The following is a 22158-nucleotide window of genomic DNA, read 5'->3' on the forward strand; positions in this document are numbered from 1 at the left end:
CTATTTTGACAGTTTTTTATACTGTTGTATATTCAAACTTCAGCCTCCTGTGATCAAATCAAGTAATTAAAAATATAATTTGAAATCTGTAAATTAATAAAGATGTAAATATATCAGCTTAAAGACTAACCCCAACAGGAAAATGTGTTCTGGGATATTGTAATATTATATTGTTAGGCCATACACACAAGCATCTGCCTCAATCATGATCAAAATATTCTCAGATCCACTGTGGCTTTCACAGCCTACATGGTAAAAATGAGAGGACAAGTCACATTTTATACAGTAAATAAAATGTATTTTTATTGTTCAGACAACACACTCATTCCTTACTCAAAATGAAATAAAAAGCCAGCTAGTCTCAGTTGACACCACTGCAGCTGGTGTTTTTCTCTCCTCATCAGTCACCTGTACGCCTTCTGATGCTGAAGGAAAGCAGCATCACATACGCCGAGGCTCTAAAAGGGTGGCTGCTGTATGGAGAGGGGTGGTCGGAGGCGGCTCATTTACGCTGAACTTGTGTGAAGGATGAGGGCAACTGGATGGGATTGACAGACTGAAAGGGTTGGATGGGTTTCTTGCGGGAGTCTGGGGAGACCCTCTGGACTACCACGGGCAGCAGCTGGTTCCGTTTGATGATCTGCAGGGCCAGCTGAGTGTTTCCTGAGGACACACAACATGGATCAGGGATTATCTCCAGGTTTAACCCATTAGTCACACACTGAAAGGAACAATAGGCAATAAACTACATCATAGAGACTAGAGTAGGCCCAGACAAAGCTCAGCATAGCTTTCAGTGTTTGCAGAGCCAATAAGCCAAATCAGTGATATCAATGTCACTATGGCAGCCAGCAGGGTGTCGCAACCAGGTGCTTTTTGGCCCTGATCTTGATGAATTTATGAGTAATATCTGATACAGAGTCTGATGGAATATTTGTATTTACCACTGAAGATGGATCTGACATCCACAAATAATGTGGAACCTCCTAAACTGGGCACATTTTTTTCACAAGCCCTAAGTCACTAACACAGTATTATACAGAGTGTTCAGTACAGTTTAAAACATTGTGATGAAACTGGTTCTCATGAAGAGTTTCCCATGAAAAGAAGACCAAGAATGTACTGTACTGCAGGGAAGCCCAACAGAGTTACCAGCCTCAGACAGTGATCGACTAACGGAACCACGACATATCTCTACATCTACCATGTTCATGGTGCAACTCCTGGAAAGAAAGCCTTGCTCGGAGAGAGCAAGAAGAAGATAAATTACTGGACCAAGAAACACAAGAAATAGACATTTAATCAGTAGAGATCTGGACTGCAGTCTGATGTTAGATTTTTGGGTGGAGCTGCTGAGCCTGTGTGAGGTGCAGGAAAGAGAAAAGGTTGATGTCTGCATGTACGGTTTTGACTGCAGCATGAAGGAGCTGTGATTGTAGCTTTGATGGTAACTGTTAGGCAGTTGTTTAAAGTACAAGTAAAACATTTTTTAGATGAGTAAAACTGCTGGAGTGCTCCACTGGGAGACATGGACTCCATAATCATCCACCTAAACCTAACTGAGATGATTTAGGATGAATCGGAGTGGACAGCGAAGGAAAGCCAACTAGCGTTCTGCATACTTTGGAACACTTTAATAAACTCAGGTAATGAACAAAGCTGGCCACTTTTGACGAAACTTGAATATGAAACATAATTTGGTTTTACACTTTTTTTCTTCACTATATAATTCTATTTGTGTTATTTCTTTGTCTTGATGTATTCAATGTTGCTCTACACTGTGGACAGTAGCAGTAGAAAGAAAACCCTGAATGAATAAGCTTGTCCAAGCTTTTAACTGGTGCTGCATGTTGATGATTGGTACTTTAGTTACTAGTCAGTGATATATGATCCATCAAGCTTAAACCACATGGATACATAGAATAGACAGATTACAAAAAAGCATGGTGACAAAATAGACGAGATAAACAGATGGTTTACAATCTCCTCTGATGACCTTTTCGTCACGGTACCCGTTAGTGGGTGGGATATAGTAGTCAAACTTTGCCAGGGTTATGAATATGATTTAACCCTAGCTGATGCAGTGAGGAGCTTCTCATTTCTTAAACATCTTGGTACCAGATACCACAGCACACCTTCAGGGGTCTCGTGGAGTCCATGCCTCAAAAGGTCAAGGCTGTTTTGGCAACAAAAGGGACTGACACAATATTAGGCAGTGGGTCATAGTGTTATGCCTGATTGGTACGTCTGCATCTCTATCTCTATGTATACACAGAGAGACAGAGGGAGAGTGTGTGTGGTGGGAGAGAGAGAGAGAGAGAGCGAGAGTGTGGTGGGACAGAGAGCGTGAGAGAGAGAGAGAGAAAGAGTGTGTGGTGGGAGAGAGAGAGAGAGTGTGTATGGTGGGAGGGAGAGAGAGAGAGAGAGAGAGAGAGAGAGAGAGAGAGAGAGAGTGTGGTGGGACAGAGAGAGAGAGCGTGAGAGAGAGAGCGTGAGAGAGAGAGCGTGAGAGAGAGAAAGAGTGTGTGGTGGGAGAGAGAGAGCGAGGGAGAGAGAGAGTATGTGTGGGTGGTGGGAGAGAGAGAGGAAGAGAGAGAGAGAGAGAGAGAGAGAGAGAGAGAGAGAGAGAGAGAGAGAGAGAGAGAGAGAGAGAGAGAGAGAGAGAGAGAGAGAGAGTGTGTGGTGTGGGAGAGATAGAGAAAGACAGACAGAGAGAGAGTTATGCCAGTGAGTGTCTGACAGATCTGACCATTCTGTAGCTCTAGATACACTCCCAGCAGGATGGCTTCAGGTGGAATCTCCTTTGTGTTCACCATTGATGCTGCCTGATGAAGACAACACAAATTACAATTAGGTGATCTCTTATTATTATTACTGTACCATTTGTAGTCCATCATCTAAAGTATGCTAGCAGGATTAACCTTTAAAGCTATAGAAACTGTGCAGTTTTGATGAATCGTGCACAGTGTGTTAGATCCTGCTACACATTTCAATTGGCCTCCCACAAAGGGCTGTATTTATAATTCACTGCTATGTTTGCTCTCAAAATGCTGTATGTAATGAAAACGGTACAACTCAAGACCTGCTCAAGTCACATACTACAGATTTTTCCATGATTACCTGATGCAGACACTTGCGGGCCTTCTCATATTCACTCCTCAAGCAGTAAGCACTACCCAGGTTGAAGAGCATCATGGCCCGAGCTGATGTCACGCTGCTGGGGTAACACAAGGGAGTTTGCTTCCCTGCTGTATACACATAGTAAACATTACAGTCATATCCTTGATACTTTTTCCATGGCTACATTTTAAATGAGTCTGCCTTTAACATGAATAACAAAAGTGCAAAATTTTCAGATCAGGGTGACATTGGGGTCCCAGAAGGTTTCTATCAGTCTATCTGTTCATATTTCCAAAAATACACTCTCTGGCCAACATTTCACTAACTTTTAAGCCCTCGAACTGCAGTAGAACCTGATGGGTGGGTCAATGTTGACATTTTTGATATTTCTAGCCAAAATGGGGATGTGGACTGCAGGACAACTAAAACTAATGTGCAAAAGACAACGAGACAAAGTCGGAAGCCTCTTACTTGGGCTTAAAAGAAAAAGAACTGCTTCGTTGTGCAAAGTCATGTTTCAGAATAAAGTCAATTTTGCATTTCATTTGGAAATCAAAGTCGAGTGGAAAAGCAGAGAATCCAAAGCGGGTTGAAGGCCAGAGTGAGTCTCTGAATTCAGATGGTTTGGGTTGCCCCATCATCTGCTGGTGTTGGTTCACTGCATGTCATCATGTCCACAGTAAAAGTCTCAACGAGGACATAACAGAGCACAGCAAGCTTCCAACTGCTGACAAGCTTTATAAAAGATGCCGATTTCCTTTTCAACACAACTTTGCATCTTCTCATCCACAATATTTGACTTTATTTATAATGAATATATTGTATAATATATGAAACATTTTGAACTGCACCTGTGTATATTGTCATTATATATGTAAAATTCACAAGTTGCTTACACATTGTGATGAAAAAAAGGGAACAGCATATGAGGCTTATTTTGCCATTCTGAATGTTCCCAAAGCATCACCAGATGGAGGCCAGTTGCAAGTGGTGTGTGTAATGCATCACCAGTAAGGATGAAAATGAGCAGGATGAGGGCCAGTGGTTCAAATGGCCCTTCATCTGATAATCTCTGTTGGGCTCCAACTACAATGAGGATGGTAAACCAATACAAATACATTAAGACTAACAGAGACATTAAAACGGATCTTAAGAGCTTTCTTTGTGCAAATAAATGAAATGCAAATCCATGAAGCACTGATGAGTATTCTGCTCCATTTTCTTAGGCTGCTTTATTACACCACTGTTTTTCTTGTCTTGTCATATTTCAGTAAAGATGAGTTGTATTGTGAAGAGTATTGAATTATCAGCAGTCTGTTCAGTGTCTCAGGTATACGTATGGAAGTATGTAGTGGAGGGCTGCACAGCGACTCAGTGGTTAGCACTGTTTCCTCTCAGCTAGAAGATCCCTGGTTCGTGTCCCAGCCTGGGATCTTTCTCTGTGGACTTTGCATGTTCTCCATGTGCATGGGGCGGCATGGCTCAGTGGGTAGAGTGGCCGTCTTGTAACTGGAAGGTTGCCGGTTCGATCCTCGGCCCGTCGTGCTCATGTCGAGGTGTCCCTGAGCAAGACACCGAACCCCTAATTGCTCCTGATGGGTTGTGGTTAGCACCTTACATGGCAGCTCCCACCATCAGTGTGTGAATGTGTGTGTGTGAATGGGTAAATGTGACATATCATCATGTAAAGCGCTTTGGATAAAAGCGCTATATAAATACAACCATTTACCATGTGCATGCGTGGCTTCTTCCCACAGTCCAAAGACATGCTGAGATTAATTAGTGACTCTAGAATGTTGTAGGTGTGAGTGTGCTTGGTTGACTACCTTTGTATGTTTATCCCTGTGTTTATCTGTCCAGGGTGTCCCCAGCCTTAAACCCTAAGTCAGCTGGGATAGACTCGAGCCTACTGAGGATTAAGTGGCGTACAGATGATGGATGGATGGATATTTAGTGGGGCAAAATAAGCCTGTTATGATGTTAAATTTCAAAATGAAGCAACATTGAAGCAACTTGCAACTTTGCACATGTAATGAAAGTACAAAGACCCCTTTGCACATCAGTTTTTGTGGGCCTACAAATGTGTCCAAATCACAAATTTTTTAAATTATGTAATTTAAAAAGATGGATTGTACTAATGGCCTCAAAAGTTCAAAAGCCACAAAAAAAATATCCATATATACACTTACAGGAACTTTCTTGTGCCTTGATGCAATCTCTGTTCAAAAAATTTGCACTTGGTTCCCATTTTAAAGGGGTAATAATTAAACATCTGGCCAGTGCTGAAAACACTCAATCATTTGGATCTGCTGGGAACAATTATCTTCATCAAACTAAATAGCTGTGGGAGCTATATTTTGAGAGATATTGAACCCTTAAATTTTCACCCTTTACAAGTAATATTTTACCCAGAAAGACATTCTGGGTATGATGTTATTTGTAAAGGGTAAAAATAAATAATTTCACATATGACATATGAATATATCAAATTCTCGAAAATCTGGGCAAAAAACTATTTCAAATTTAGTTTTGTGTTCCAAATAACAAATAAATTTGAGATGATGCAGTGATAGCGCTATGTGAAATGACAAGGAATGACCGTCCTGTTAACACACTGACCAGGTGAGATTTTGGATTATTTCAGGTGAAAAAAAAATCCCACATTAAGATGTAAATAAGGAAGACTCACAGGACTCAACAGGCTCATCTCCTTTGTCAGACCCTGCTGAACAAAACAAGTAATCATTAAGGAGATGACAACAAAGCATAGGGCTGCACAAAAAATAGACAGCGCAGGCTGTAATTTTCAGGGCATACTTGAGCAAAAATTGCTTCTCTTCCTGATTTGTAAGTCTTTTGGATGTTGCAACTGCAGTCTAGCAAACAGGCAAAACAAAAATTAAATGAAATGCCTGTAGCAGGAGGTAAAAAGTTGCTCCTCACAACCCATTATCATCCATTGTTCTTGGATTTAGGACACGTGCTGTCAACCAAGAACAAACAATGTAAAGAAAGTGCCTCAGACTAGTATTGGTGCAACAAAGCAACAGAATTAACTTGTTTAACCAGATTAAAAACACCCCAAAGTACAGCAACACAACACTAATCTGAGAAGAATAACGCCTCTAAGTCTACCAGGCCTCCTTGGAGGAGGATTCAGATATCCAGCAACATTTGGCCATAATCCACAAGCAATAAAAGCATATGTTATGCGGAGTAAAAAGTAAAACGCACAGACCTTGGTCTTGGTCGCTGGTCAGAACCCCCATTAACACATCGCTGACGTTCTCTGGGTTGAGGTGCGCAATAGCATCAGAGATCCTGTCCAAAGAGATCAGGGCTTCAGCAGCATATAGGTGACCTAGAAACCTAAGCACACAGAGGACACAGACGAACCAGCAAACAGTTAAGGGACTCATAGCAGACGAAATTAGGAGCCCCTCTGGTGACATGGTAAAAAATAAATAAATTGTAGCCATGAATTAGGTATAACGTGCGCACAAAATACTACTTCGTTCCCACAAAATACAAATTTGTGGACACGAATTAGATATAACGTGCACAGGAAATACAAATTTGTGGCTATGAAGCAGCTATAACATGCGCACCAAATACTAACCGATACTATTAATATCATTCCTGGACAGCTGGGTAAGCAAATCGAGCGCCCCGTCTCTACAACCTGCAATAATATGTGTGCGGCCCGTACCCACGTGATGTTCCTAGGATGAGTGTTTTTTCTTAGCTATTCTAGTCAATATCCTCTTATCTTGCATTTAGGCAGTTATTCATTTAGGCCTGTGTTTGACATTTTGTTGCAACATGTAGCCTGTGTGCTGACGTGTCACCAGATTTACAAACTTTATATCCTCATCCTGTTACTTACATGCTGTTTTGTTGTGCTAATATGTAGCCGTAAACTCATTTGTGTCTGTCGGAGCTGCAGCCCTGCACACGTATCAGGACACTTTTCAGGAACAGCTGAGGGGTGTAGGCATACTACTAAGTGAAGTATGTTGAGCATAAAACCGGAGTTTTTTGTGTCATGAAAGTGTACGGCCCACACGCAGATTATTTCTGGTTGTAGAGATGGTGCGTTCGATTTGGTTACCCAGCTGTCCAGGAATGATATTAATAGTATGGTCACATGGCCATAATTTATTTATTTTTTTACCATGCCACCAGAGGGGCTCCGTACGAAGTAACTAAAAGCTTTTTGGACAAAACCTTGAGTAGAATCCATTTCTCATACCTCGATACCAACCCAGCATTTCACCAGGATATATTTGCATTTTTAAAGAATAGTAAATGCACTGATCTTACATTTGTATTGTGAATATTCTATGACAAACAGACCACGGCGCTGCACGTGGTCATTGAGTCAGCATCAATGCAGATTGCTGTTGGAGGGTTTGTGGAACTAGAAGTGTATTGGAAGTGGGTGTAGGGCAGGGGTGTAGGGGTGTCAAACTCATTTCCATTAAGCATTGTAGTTGACCTCAATGGTCTGGTTGTAATTGTAAGACTGCACAAATGTAACTACTCCTGAACATGTTAAATAATAGTCTCTGCATTCAATGTACAAATACTGTGACTTTGTTTAGATAACAGCAAAATATATGTCGGCCCATTGCTGTGCTACTACAATATAAAGATATTATATTTTATTATAAATTGTGCTACCTATGTTGGTGACACCAGTTTGTGATTTGGTCGCCCCATCCCTTTATTTTGGTTCAGCATTGCCACAGCTATTAATCCACCATGCATGCCGAGGAATAGTTGTTTTTTCATAGTCAACTTGACTTGATATCTGCAAAATGTTTCAATCTGAAAATCTATTTTTGTCACCAGTGCTCTTCTGGTATGAGTCATGAACTGGGCACAGACTACACATAGGCTGAACATCTGCTTATGGGTAAATACTACATTTTACCGATGGCCACACATGCTGGCTACAGTAGACACGGACTGCAGTGTAGCCACAGCTCTACACAGATTTAAGCAAGGTGAAAGTGAGTGATTTTTATTATTAACATGCGCATTCTTCCATTAGCAGAATTTTCTATGAGCTGACTTTTCTATGAACAGACCTCATTTTAAACGTTATTATCAGAATCAGTCATGTGTATATAGTCAGAACTGCGATCACTGTTAAAATGTGAGCCATCAACACTGAATGTGGGGCTGCTTTTTCTTCTTAACTGGCTCAGTTGAGATCTCTCTGCCTGTACTTGAACAATTTTATCATCATGTGTCAGACCTCTCCTCCAGCCTCCTCCCTTCTCAGTCTGAGTCAATGAGGAAGAAATAATACTATTTTCAACCACAACAACTTGTGCAATAGCTAGCTGTGGTCCACCAGATCAGCAAATGATCATCATACTCTCACAAAATGCAACCAGGTTAAATTTCAACTCACACACTCTTAAAAAAGGTCACATTTGCAACCATATTGGTAGCAGTCAGAAGCCCTGTTATAATATAAATCCCATTAATTTATCAGATTAAGAAATACACATCTCTCACAGGCCACACAAAATGACTTGGCAGGCCATATTTGGCCTGTGGGCCTTGAGTTTGACACGTGGTGTAGGGGATAGTTTAAAAAAGGCCCTCTGTGTCAGTATTATATGAAATGGGCCATATGTTTTTGACAAGAGTGAAGAATATACCTTTGGGATTTGTAAATAGAGCATACGTATATTATCATACTGCCAAAGACTGAATAGATCCTGAACAGATCTGTGCAGCAGTAAAAAAAAACAAAAAACAAACCCAGCACTTACTTGAGGGATCCTGACACCTTAGTTTGATGGAGTAGTTTCTCAGCATGGTTTAGAGCCATTAGATTGTCTCCCAACGCCAACGCCACATAGGCACTACAGGCCAGGATGGAGCACCTACGCATCAAACAACTATTAATTACTGTGCCACACTCTGGGTTCTACTGGACATTTAATGGGGCTGAAAAAGACTGTTGTGCCAGCTGAGCTTATGTGAATCAAGAAAATGAGATATAATGAGAAGTGTCTTTACCTGAGGTTTTCTACCTCCTGTTTCCTTAGAGGAGATGATGGTGCTGCAGACAGAAACTTATCAGCATCCTGACCTTTCCCACTGCAAAACAGATCGCATATCCAAACCTACTGAGTTAAAAGTCACTATCCAAGCACTGTTCAACTACTAGCACAGAGCAGTGTATAATTTAACTAATTGTTGGTTAAAAGTGAACGGCATTAAGGTCACAAAATCATTATGTTGATTCAACAAACTGAGCAATTTCATATATTTTTCTTTCAACATTTTTTCTGTTTAGCTGGAAATCTATGTTACATACAGGATCTTCAGAAAATATTGTAACTCCTGCATTTTTGCATATTTGTTTTGTATATTCATGTTTAAATGGAACAATTAAAAATATTTTAAATAAGTAAAAAAGTGAAACAATGATACAAGTTTTCCTTCAAATAAAAATCAAAAACTAAACTCTCATTCACAAAAGCATCCAGACTACTAATGCAGTCTTTGTGGTATAAGTCTTGTCATCTACACACTTTGCAGACCAGTTTATTCTATTATTCAATACAGATCCTGTCAAGTTGCATTAGATTCTCTCTTAGAGTCTGTTCCTGCCGTTGAAAAGCATCCCCATAGCAGCTGAGATGCTTCACTACTCAGATGGTATTGGGCAAATCATTTGCAGCATATACAGTGGGTACGGAAAGTATTCAGACCCCTTGAAATTTTTCACTGTGTCATTGCAGCCATTTGCCAAAATCAAAAAAGTTCATTTTATTTTTCATTGATGGACAGCATGTGAGTTAAATATGAATGTCGCTGCAAAGGGTCTGAATACTTCTGACCATGTGGTATTTCAGTTTTTCTTTTTTAATAAATTTGCAAAAAAATTCTACATTTCTGTTTTTTTCTGTCAAGATAGGGTGCTGAGTGTACATTAATGAGAAATAAAATGAACTTTTTTGATTTTGGCAAATGGCTGCAATGACACAGAGAGTGAAAAATTTCAAGGGGTCTGAATACTTTCCATACCCACTGTAGTACAAATACTTGATATTTTTCCTCTCATCATATCAGACAGTCTTTTCCTCCTTCTGCCATACTACTTTAAATGCACTTTGACAAAGTGGTTGTAATGCATTTTTCTTAAAGTGGCTTCTGTCTAGCTGCTCTACCACAAACATCTGATCTGTACAATTTAAATGCTTTGTCAAACTTGAAATTATCAGTGGAGCAGGTTGCTAGCCCAGAGGTTGTGGTTGGTTCCAGAAGTAAAGACGATTTCGAAACCAGTAACATACACATAGTGAAGGGAGATGAGAAAGGCACGAGAAATGTGTGGTCAAGGGCAAGCTTATACCAGGAGTCTACATTGAGTGAGTCACCTTATCTGTATACAAGTTTAATATCATGGTCTACACACTACCTGGTCACTTTACAGGGTACATTAAGGCACTTTTACAGATTTTTGCTATAACCTATCACCCCATACGTGAAGGGGCAAAACATTAGGAACAGTTTCAAATGCAATATAGCCCAGCCCACCACCACAAATTATGACCTGAGTCAAATTGGGGTAAAATTTGTAGAACCATCCAACTTCTATTTGTGGAAATAATGAGTGGAACGGAGAGGTGTTTCTGACCTGCAGGCATCACTGTTCTCGCTTCCGCTCTCAGTGCTTCCTGACTGACTGGAGCTTTTGGAGCTGTTCTCTGTCTTGATGTCCTGTTGCTGGTGTTCAGGCAGCAATAGCAGAGCATTCCTCAAGCAAATAGCTGCAAACTCCATACTGGCTACTGGGATAGCTGCTGACTGCCCCTCACTGTACAAACAAGCAAACAAACAAACACAAAGAGCATAAGGCCAACATAACCCAGATTTTCTTCTCTCTCTTTTTTTTTTAAAGGTACAGACAAAGACAAAATTGGTCTTGATATTTTCTTCATTGAAAACATCATGTCAGGCACAGGTTAAGCTTACTTTATTTGTATCCATAATTAGATTTGGTTTGCCATAGACACATCGTCCATCTTGATACACATTTGTCAACAACACAAACAGTCATAAAAAGTACTTAATGTTACAAAGATCCCTTAACCCCAAAAATTAAAATTTTAAAAACATGTTTTTATATTATCTGGGTAATGCTGCTTGTTTTTCTGAGTGATGACTCCTGTAACAAAGCATTTATATAAAAACATTTTGTTCAGCACTTTGAAAACACGGTCTTTCTCACAGAAGGAAAAAGTTGAAGCCCAGTGTGCAAAAGGTGTAAACTGCTCAAATCAAACCAGCTATCCACCATAGCTGTCTGGTGTACAAAGATGCTGGGTAAAGATGTTACTCACCAATCAACCAACTAGACCATTTGATTATTGATTCACACCTTAGCTTCAATGGTGAATACATACAAGCATACAGACACCAAATACTGTTAGGCTTTAGTAGAAGCAACTGAACTCTCTCTAACCCCCCAAAATAGACAGCTAATGGCAAATTCAAGACTCACACGCCTTGACAGGTGACATGAAACACAGGTCAAGGTTTATATGTTTATCTACACTATTGGTCAGAACTTTTAGAGTGCTCTAATTTTCAATCGAAATTCATGTAGTTCAAGTCCAATGAATAGCTTGAAATGGTGCAAAGGTAACTGGTGAACTGTCAGAGGCTAAAAAGGGTAAGGTTACCCAAAACTGAAAAATAATGCATATTTCAGAATTATTTAAAAAAGGTCTTTTTCAGTCAACAAGAAATGTGTTAACAACTTAAAGCTGTTCTGCAGCAATGGAGGTTGATCAAGCCTTGAAAGTTGGTGCTACCAAATTCTACAGGTGTCCCAACTTTTTTTGGTTATTATTAACTATCTGCATAAAAATAGTGTTGGAACACACCGTGGCACCGTACCCTCCAGAGCATTATTTGAACAGTATTGTACTGCAGAAAGTAGTGTTACTATAAAAATGGAGAGAAAAGGGCAATTAACAATGGAAGAGAGACAGATCATCATAACACTTAGAAAGGTAGGTCTTTCCTACAGAGAAGTTGTAAAAAAAAAAAAAAAATAGAAAGAAAAAAGTCAAGGTGTCAGTGAGTACAGTTTTCTTTACCATCAAAAGACACTCAAAAACTGGAGGGAACTGAGAGAAAGAGGTTTGGAAGACCCAAAATCACAACAGATTCAGAAGACAAGTTTCTGAGAGTCAACAGCTTGGCGATAGGCGGCTCACAGGACAACAGCTTCAAGCATAGTGGCGTTCATAGTGGTCATAGTAAAAAGTCTCAGTTTCGGCTGTGAAGAGAAGACTTGGAGTTGTAGCAAGAAAGCCATTGCTAAGATGTCAGAAGAAAAAGAGGCTTGCCTGGGTCACGAAACACCGCCAATGGATTACTGTAGACTGGAAGAAGGTATTATGGACTGATGAATGAAAATTTGAAATCTTTGGTTCATCACACAGAATTTCTGTATGCTGTCGAGTAGGAGAAAGGATGATTCCTCAGTGTGAGACATCAACTGTCAACCATGGAGGAGAAAGTGTGATGGTCTGGGGCTGTTTTGCTGGATCCAGGGTCGGTGACTTGTCCAGAGTGAGAGAAACCCTGAACCTAAACGGCCACACATTTATGGGAACTTCTGCAACAGAGTTGAGGAGAACTTTCCGAAGAATATTTGATTTCCGTTGTGGAAAGAATGCTACAAGTGTGTTCAGTTTTTATATCTGCTAAAGGTGGCACTTCGATGACTCAAAAGTTTAGAAAAGATTTTGGTTTCTAAATTACATTTTACAATTAAAATCTTCATTTGTTTATTTGTTCTCTGCTTTCATTTCAGAGTACAATGAGACATTAACTTGCAGCTGAGACAGACCAGCTCATAACATCAGGCAGTAAGATGCGGGCGGGCACAGCATACACAGAGCACCATGACCAAGTAGCTGCCATAGTGTAAAAAACATCTGCACCGAGTATGGGCTGGAAGTGCCAGGATCAAAATGGAAGATGCCACCAAATGTGATAGAAAACGACCAAGCCAAGATCCCGTGGGACCTACCAAATCCAGACTGGTGGTGGTTAACCAACCAGACATTGTGGTGTTTGATAGACAGCAGAATAAGGAAGCAGTGATATATGTAGCAATTCCAAGTGACAGCAACATCAAGAAGATTCAATATGAGAAGCTCCAAAAAAAAACAAAAACCTTGGGTTGAGAGAGGTTCTAGAAAAGATGTGGAAGGCAAAGGCTAGAGTCGTCCCAGCAAAATTCCCATCAAATTTCAATGTGAAAAAAAATGTGCCAGAAATGGTTTGACTAGCAGTTTTTTAAAAAATCTTCAAGTTTAACAACACCCATTTAATTCTGGTCACATACTAACATGCAGGACTGCTGCCCTGTGCGGGACTGTAAAGGTAAACATCTAAATGAGTAGCCTCACTTGTAGTTTAAGGCTTGGTGTTTGTACTTGTCAAAGATGACACTGACCTGTAGACAGTATTCTGCGTAGACTGGGATGCCAGAATGATCTTGCGATGGTAGCCCTGCCCAACAATTGACTGAACGATTCCTTTTTTACAAGGCAAACCTTTGTTTTCTTGCTCCGACCCCTTGAAAAAAAACACACAGAGACCATGATACAATTCTCTGCAGTTTAGGTTAATAATCACATTTACACATATAAACTGGCACTAAATGGTAAAAAAATAAATTGTACTGAAGAAAAATAGGTTTCTTATTACAGTTTATGAGTAATTACCGATGGAAAGCTGCCTTTAAGATTAGGTAACATTTCTCTTTAAGGGAAATAACATATACAGTATTTATGTCTCCTGCATCCAGAATATAATCCAGTTTTTTTAAGACAGTATTTATGGAGCAAAGCTGTCTTCTAAAAACAAATGCTAATACTGACCATCCAATTTCCCTTATAAATTCTCCTGTTGTTAAACAAAAAGCTAAACAGAAATCCACTGAGGTCAAATGCTCAAAGAAATACACAGCAAAGCCCAAGTCAAGTCAGGAAAGACATACCCCTTTGTTAGCAGAGATGCAGCATTCTGCAAGCCGCAGCCAGAGTCTAGGGTTGGAGTGGTATACCTGCACTGCTTCCATCAGACACTCAAATGCTGCCAGAGGCCTGCCAATGTGCAGCAGCTGAATACCACAGTTATACAGTAGCTCATAGCGTTTGTTGGCTAGTAAAGCACACATGGGGATGCCTGTGAATTTTTTTGCTGAGGAGAAATAACACAAGAAAATCACTTGTTACTATTGATGAACAAATAATTGACTTATTACAAAATGAAGCCAGCCTATACTTTACACAGTTTTTAGACATAGTATAAATACCTGAGAAGTTAGTAACATAGTTGATCAAAAACAATGAACAGGGGATAAAAGCATATTGTGTCAAACCTGCTCTCTATGATCCATTGGTTTTTCAAAAGATTCCTGTAGACTATAATCCTGCAATGGGTAAGTTTGTTGTTGTGATTACAATATCCCTTCTTATATGAGGGTAATAACTGCCATGAGCTGGAATGAGCAACAAACATAAAATTTTATCCAGTTATTAAAAATGCTGTGTCATTGCCTCTGAAGTGATATGACCAGTCACATGTGGTGTTTTATTAAGGGCTCAAAATTGCAATTTGGGAAAGGTTGTGCCCCTCAATATAAGTCTGAATACTAAATTCAACACAGACGTCCAGCTCAATGTGCCTTCCAAAAAAGCCCCTTGGACGATAATTGCCTGCCATAAGGGATTTTTTTGCTAAATTGGCCAGCATTGTGGGACTGAGCCACACAATTCTAATATAAATAGGCCACCAAAAAGTCTAGAAACATGCACATGGCAAAAAATGAACTAAAACTCACTGAGTGTTTGCCAGTCACCATTAATCTTGGCAGATACGCTTAAGCTGTGTTTGGAAATCTGAAACTAGGGCACTACCCTTTTGGAACAGGCAGTTGGCTGACATCCGCTTTTGTTGCTTGCAGCTTCACACTTGGCTTGACAATTAAATGACCTGCGTTATAAAAATGTTAACATTAAGTCTCCTGATATCTCATGAGGCACAACCAGGATGGTTGATTCACTCTGTACAGTGCTCTGATGTAGTCAGGGGCTGCTCCTAACCTTTAGATTTTACAAAAAAATTATTGATTGTTAAACAATGTAACAACTAATTTTTCAATTATTCTAAAGATTATTATTTACTATTCAATGAATATGAGCACAGGTATTCTCACTCTTCAAATATGCAAAATTAGTCAGGCAAAGTCAGCATTTACTTGTTGCTTCACATGAGATTCAACCCCACTTCGATCATTTGACGTCCTTTATCTAACCCATTACATCACCAAATTCAAGTTTTACTGTGGACTGTGTTGACATTCATACCATCTCAGCTGATCTGGGTGAAAAGTACCCATGATTGGCTGAAGTCTTATGCTGCAGGAAATATTTTCTAAAGCCTGAAAATTGAGCCAAGAAGAATTGGAGAAGTTTCATTTTCTCTCAGTTTACGTGAACTGCAATAGCTTGAAAGGTTAGTATGAACACTTTGCCAATAATGTCTGCCCTACCTTCAAGCCATTTTATCACTCATACAAGGCCACTAGAATAAATAAAATGGCCAAGCAACAATTTTAGATGACATATGGCATAACATCACTTTACTACAATGGTACTGGTGATACATTTAGAAAATCAATTTTAAGTGATACTATTACCTGATAATGTTGCATGTGTTGATAAGTCCTGACAGTCTATATCGTTCTTGGCTGGAAGTAAAAAGGAAACTGCTGCTGTCTATCACAGCAGTTTTGACAAATCACTCTGAGATGCTCTCACTTCAAGTGCTTGTGAAGTAGTAGTACTGGAATCACTAGCCATTTGCACTTTGCAGTACCTGCGGAGCATCACGTATTTGGGTCTCTCTCTAAAATGCTCCCTCACTAGATGGTCACAGATGTTTTTGAGCTGCAGTTTAAGTGTCCGAAAAAAATCCAGGCTTTGATGGTTGCTGGCAAATTGTACAGCCTACACAGTTCTTCTTGGGTGAGACTGGAGATTTGTATTAACAGGCCAGGCCCTAAGATTGTCTTGTGTCCTGCTGGAAAAGAACTTATGCTAACAGTGCCAACAGTGTTTGCAGTTTGTTGCCAATAATGCTAACAAAATCTATCGGTGAAATATGCTAATCTAAGCAGCAATGTAGCCTTAAACACATTATGAAGTAGCTGCAGTTTAAGTATAGTATGAAGCTTCTAAAATGTATTGTTCTACATTTGTCATGTTCACAGGAATGTGTCTCCACCGTCCCAATTGCCAAACAGATGTCATAATGTCTTACATGCACAATTAAAACAGATTTTCTAAATTACCTGTAGAGTAGCTTTTTATGAAGACTATTTGCTAATTAAACCAGAGCTGACAGCATGAAAAGACAGCACTAGAGAAAGGTGGGAAAATTTCATTTTCATCATTTTAAATGAACATTTCTGTTGAAATTAGCTGGTTCCCTTATGACAGGAGGGTGTAGTGATTTTAGATTTGCTGATTTCCGTAGATTCAAATGGTGACCAGAAATAATGGTAAAAATACAGTATTTAGTAGGGGTGTAACGAAATTTCGTGCTACGAAATAAAATTCAAAGACGCACGAAATAAAAAATGCGAAAGGGCGCTGCGTACCACTGACACTGATGATTTTTGACCCTTCTCGCCTCCTGTAGCAAAACACTCGCTTCAAAACGGAGGAAGATGAGGTTGACAAATTAACTGATGCTCCTTCGTCAAATAAATCGGTTTTGGCTTCCTATGTAAACGACGAGAGAACGGTGAGAAGATTGCGGATAAAACAAAAACCGCGTGCAAAATATGCCGCTACAGTTCGCCGTATACTGCGGCGAGTACAACTAGTTCACAGTTCAGACATTTACAGGTCTAGACTGCAGCTCCTAGGACTGCTAGTCGTTTTCCTTTTCATTCAAGAATGTAGTTATCCTGATTATTACAACAACAAAGCACTTTTTTATTGAGATTTTATGTTTGTATTTGCACCATAGTCTAAATAAGTGGGGAAAAAACTACAATTTTGATTTTTTCAAAGAGCATATATTTTGTACTTTTTTTGTATGTCTGAATTAGGAAGAAAATAAAGAAAAGGAGATTTTTGCATAACTTCCTACTGTTGGGGATTTTCTTTAATCTTTATTTCATATTGTGAGTCCTGTTTCGTATTTCATATCGTTTCGTGAGTTGATCATTTCGTTACACTCCTAGTATTTAGTTATATTTTGATTAACATTTAAGAAAATTATGGTGACACAATGAGTGATGGTGGATTGAGATCTCTGAATGTTTCAATTTCGATCTATCCATTGATACTAAAAAAGAAAAAGAATAAAGCTGCTCCCCGCCAGGAAAAAGCATGCTCCAGACTGTTTATACACACCACTAAAGCTCACAAAACAAACATGCTTGATAAGATAAAATAAACTGTGTATAACTTAAGAGCTTGTGAAAACAAACTCAGTTGGACATTCATTGTTTATAATTTATTTATGAATTATTCATATTCAATTACCTATGTTTACTCATTTTAATTTTTAGCTTAAAAATGAATTTTAATAATGTTACATGTGTTACATAATTAGGTTCACAAATGGGGATCTCAGGCCCTTTTGAGGAATGGGGAAGAATTCCATAGGTTACACTTTTTTTAATCATTTGAAACAAGACAACGGACAAATAGTGTTTTGTTCAGTGTCATGCTATAAATATGTTGTTACTCTTGTATGTCTCTCAGAGAAATACTGGATAAGTTCTGCCTTTCAGCCTAATGTAATGGATTAAAATTTACAAAAGTCCAGCAAAGCAGTGAATACATTTCTTGAGGTGATAAGAGACCAAGTAGCTTTTGAATTACAGGCTTCAGTTAGGACACAGTGCTTGCTTTGACTTACACTGCCCACTGTTGCCATCTCCCAGCTGTGCACAGGTGTGGTCATTTTCTTGCAGCGCCTTCTTGAAGTAGAAAATGCCTAGGTTGTGTTTCCCCATTGCAAAGTGAATGCAGCCCAGATTGTTCCAGAACATACATCGTACACATTCACCTGAATGAAACAAGTCGGGAAACAAACATTCCATTGGCCGGGACATAGTAGACATAAAGTAGGACATAAAGTTACATCTAGAGTGAAGACAACATTAGTTACGCTTATCCAAATATTGATGCAATCCGAATCAAGGCTGGTCAAAACAAAACTGGCTGAATAGCTTTTGGACACAAAGTCTATCAAAAGAATGCAATCAATACAGTAGCCGTCACCTGTCTTGATGGGTCCAGCATGCTCCGCAATGTTAGAGCTGTTCAGTAGCTTCACTGCTTTCCGGTAGTTTCCTCTCAAATACTCAAAGTTACTTTTGAGGAAGAGTGAGGGTGCAGACTGATGGAAGAGACAGAAAATGGAGATTAGACAGCAAACCAGGAGAGGGTATACATGTGCCACATCAACATATTAACATTTATAACAATAAACAAACTAAATAAAGCTTATTTTATCGTCATATCACAAGGCTAAAAGTACATCTGTTTGTAAAATTACCTTAAGACATGATTCGTTAAAGAAAACAGTGATGCTTGGTGATTTAATGTCCTACAGTGTCTTGCGGTTTTCCTAAGTAGTGCCTGTGCAGACAGCATGTGAAGGTTTTTTTTGAAAGATGTATTGTCTGCAGCCACAGAAGGTGGTGTCATGCAAAGCAGCAAGAAGTCAATGATGTTAACCTTTGGAATACACCTAACATGTCTGTGTGCATCAACGCCCTTCTTAGTGCTTGAGTTCATATTAACACTAATAAGACAAAGATGGTCTACTAAACGGACGTGTTGTTTGAAAATTATCATCACATTTGATAAGCTTTATACATAACGTTCCAAAATTATTTTCAATTGAGCACACAGAACACATCCTTAATCTGAGGCCAGGTAGCTTTGTAGCATATCATTGCATTTCTAACTTTTACATTTCTATCAACCCTACTGTATGCTTTGTCAATAAAGTAAATAAATGTGTATAATGAAAAAAATTAAAGAGACAAAAACTACTTTTTGTTAAAAAATGGTCAACAAGTGTATTACTTTGCACGGTGACAGAGACTTCGACAATTGTACTGGATTTAGACAGAATCCAGAGTACACAATAGATGAAAATCTAATGAGAAAAGTTGGGGAAATTTTGTAAAGTCTTCATGTTTGGCTCAAAGTACAGACTACATGTACCAGGGCAAAGATTTGCATGAGTTAGAGTTTACAACAAAGTGAGAGAAGAGTTACAGAACTACAGGAATGAAAGAAAAATTTACTATATTTACTTGAGAGCACAAAAACATAATGGTTTATTGCTTTTTGAACAGCACTACCCGAGTGGACCTGATATTTTAGTAAATCAATCAAAATAAGGCTAACAAATTTTTGGTTTTGCCTGGCTGCTCTTCTCTTTATTTTGGACTACAAACAATAGTTTTTGACAGGCTGTGCCATGATTTTCAAAAAAGCAAAGAAATGGCAAGCATACAATTTCTGTTTTAGTTCATCCTCTTTACTACTTGACTGTGCTGTTGTAGCACCAACACTCACATTTCCTGCTGTGTTCATCACTGATTTGATTTCCCTTTTACAGGCCTTGGAAGATTTCATCTGAATGTAGGCTCTCACTTTGTACTGTAAAAGAAACAGACTATTACAATCACCCAACAGAGAGACACAAAAAGTGAATGGTATAATCTATTAACAGAACCCTTGCCTGGTGTATTTTGGATTTGGCTGCTTCAATCACGGCTGCAAACTCAGCCTTCTGGTTGGCACCCTCTTTGTTTGAACTGTTGTTCTGGAATCAAGCAGAGCCCTTAAGTAACCCTTAGTTGGAGCCCTCAGACACAACAACAAAATTAAGAAAATTCCTCCTAGTTTTAATGGCTTTTTAAGTGGCACCGCTCACATATTTTTGTAATTTAGATGATGGAATGAAATACTGTACTTCTGAAATAATGTAAAATCATTCTAACTGGAGAGGAATCCGAATATTCAGATCCCAAAATAAATATTCGGATACTGCCGTCAAGACCAAATATTTGGGTCCAGCCTTAAATAATATAGGTCAAGATGTTTCTCTTTCTACTGAACTTAATTAGCAACAAATAACAAAATGAATTTTTAAAAAAATGTTACATCGACATTATAAAATTGTTTGTATTTGACAGTATAGTGTGGTATGGTACCTCTCCTTTGCCGTTCTTGTTGCTTCCTTGTACAGAAAGTTTTTCCAGCACAGCCAGCAGATGGAGGGACTTTTCTGGCTGGAAGGTGAGTAGGTAGAGATCCACCAGCAAGAAGCACACAGCCTGAGCAAACTTCTCTTCTAGGACAAATAACACAATGAGTCCATGCCAAACTCAAGATTGACACATGTACAAATATACACTCACCGGCCACTTTATTAGGTACACCTGTTCAATTGCTTGTCATCACAAACAGCTAATCAGCCAATCACATGGCCACAACTCACTGCATTTAGCATGTAGACATGGTCAAGACAAGCTGTTGAAGTTCAAACCGAGCATTAGAATGGAAAAGAATTGGGATTTAAGTGACTTTGAACGTAGCATGTTTGCTGGTGCCAGACAGGTTGGTCTGAGTATTTCAGAAACTGCTGATCTATTGGGATATTCACACGCACAACCACCTCTAGGTTTACAGAGAACAGTCAGAAAAAGAAAAAAATATCCAGTGAGTGGCAGCTTTGTGGACCAAAATACCTTGCTGATGTGAGAAGTCAGTGGTTGGAGATGATAGAAAGGCAACAGTAACTCAAAAAACCAGTCGTTACAACCAAGGAATGCAGAATACCATCTCTGAACCACACCACGTCCAGCCTTGAAGACAATGGGCTACAGCAGCAGAAGACCACACCGGATTTCACTCTCATCAGCTGAGAACAATAAACTGAGACTACAATTCACTCAGGCTCACCGAAATTGGACAACAGAAGATTGGAAAAATATCGCCTGATCTGATGAGACCATTTCAGCTGTGACACTGAGATCAATCAATCAACTTTATTTCTAAAGCACTTTAAAAAAAAAAAAAACGACACTGTCGACCAAAGTGTGGCACATGTTAAAACAAAATAAAATAAATAAAATACAAATAAAATAGTGTGAGCATAAAAATACGACATAAAACAGATGGTCAGAATTTAGGGTAAACAACATGAAAGCATGGATCCATCCTGTCTTGTATCAACAGTTCAGACTGCTGGTGGTGTAATGCTGTGGGGGACATTTTCTTGGCGCACTTTGGGCCCTTTCGCACCAACTGAGCATCATTTAAACACCACTGCCTACCTGGGTATTGTTGCTAACCATGTCCATCCCTTTATGACCACAGTGGACCATCTTCTGATGCTACTTCTAGCAGGATAATGCACCACGTCACAAAGCCCAAATCATCTTAAACTGGTTTCTACAACATGACAATGAGTTCACTGTACTCCAATGGAATCCACAGTCATCAGATCTCAATCCAATAGAACCTTTGGGATGTGGTGGAACGGGAGATTCACATCATGGATGTGGAACCAACAAATCTGCAGCAACTGTGTGATGCTATCCTGTCAATGTGGACCAAAATTTCTGAAGAATGTTTCCAACACCATGTCGAAAGTATGCCATGAAGAATGAAGGCAGTTCTGAAGGCAAAAGGAGTTTCAGTGTTTTACTAGAAAGGTGTACCTAAAGAAGTGGCCAGTAAGTGTATATCTATCTACGTGGTCAGAACTGTTGGGGCACCAATAGTTAACACAAATATCTTACAATCTTTCATGCAATGCCACACTTCGACTGCTGGTAAGCTAGAAATTGTTGCATGTCCTACCACCTTCATTTAAGCACCACAGTCCAGGATGTTCCAAAGCCTGACACATTTTACATGCAGGACTCACGCACATGGG

General features: G+C 39.3%; 1 protein-coding gene across 7 annotated transcripts in view; it reads right to left on the minus strand.

Annotated features, from left to right (window-relative positions):
- Positions 1-276: 276 nt before the first annotated feature.
- Positions 277-22158, minus strand: part of cnot10 (CCR4-NOT transcription complex, subunit 10) — a 32995-nt gene continuing 11113 nt past the window's right edge. Inside the window, exons 5-19 of one of the 7 annotated variants that reach the window (XM_051956810.1) lie at positions 20429-20568; positions 19954-20037; positions 19788-19871; positions 18477-18594; positions 18112-18261; positions 14171-14373; positions 13625-13746; positions 10787-10966; positions 9160-9240; positions 8910-9023; positions 6359-6489; positions 5810-5845; positions 3121-3248; positions 2750-2825; positions 277-663 (exon numbers count right to left, since the gene is read on the minus strand). In XM_051956810.1, coding sequence (XP_051812770.1) covers positions 503-663; positions 2750-2825; positions 3121-3248; positions 5810-5845; positions 6359-6489; positions 8910-9023; positions 9160-9240; positions 10787-10966; positions 13625-13746; positions 14171-14373; positions 18112-18261; positions 18477-18594; positions 19788-19871; positions 19954-20037; positions 20429-20568 — 1808 coding nt within the window. In that variant the 3' untranslated portion in view covers positions 277-502. Of the gene's footprint in view, positions 2826-3120; positions 3249-5809; positions 5846-6358; positions 6490-8909; positions 9024-9159; positions 9241-10786; positions 10967-13624; positions 13747-14170; positions 14374-18111; positions 18262-18476; positions 18595-19787; positions 19872-19953; positions 20038-20428; positions 20569-22158 lie in introns of all 7 variants that reach the window. The other 6 variants (XM_051956811.1, XM_051956807.1, XM_051956809.1 and 3 more) reach the window with 6 other exon arrangements.

The sequence above is a fragment of the Acanthochromis polyacanthus genome, chromosome 12 (genome assembly GCF_021347895.1).
Source record: "Acanthochromis polyacanthus isolate Apoly-LR-REF ecotype Palm Island chromosome 12, KAUST_Apoly_ChrSc, whole genome shotgun sequence".
Taxonomy (NCBI): Eukaryota; Metazoa; Chordata; class Actinopteri; family Pomacentridae; genus Acanthochromis; species Acanthochromis polyacanthus.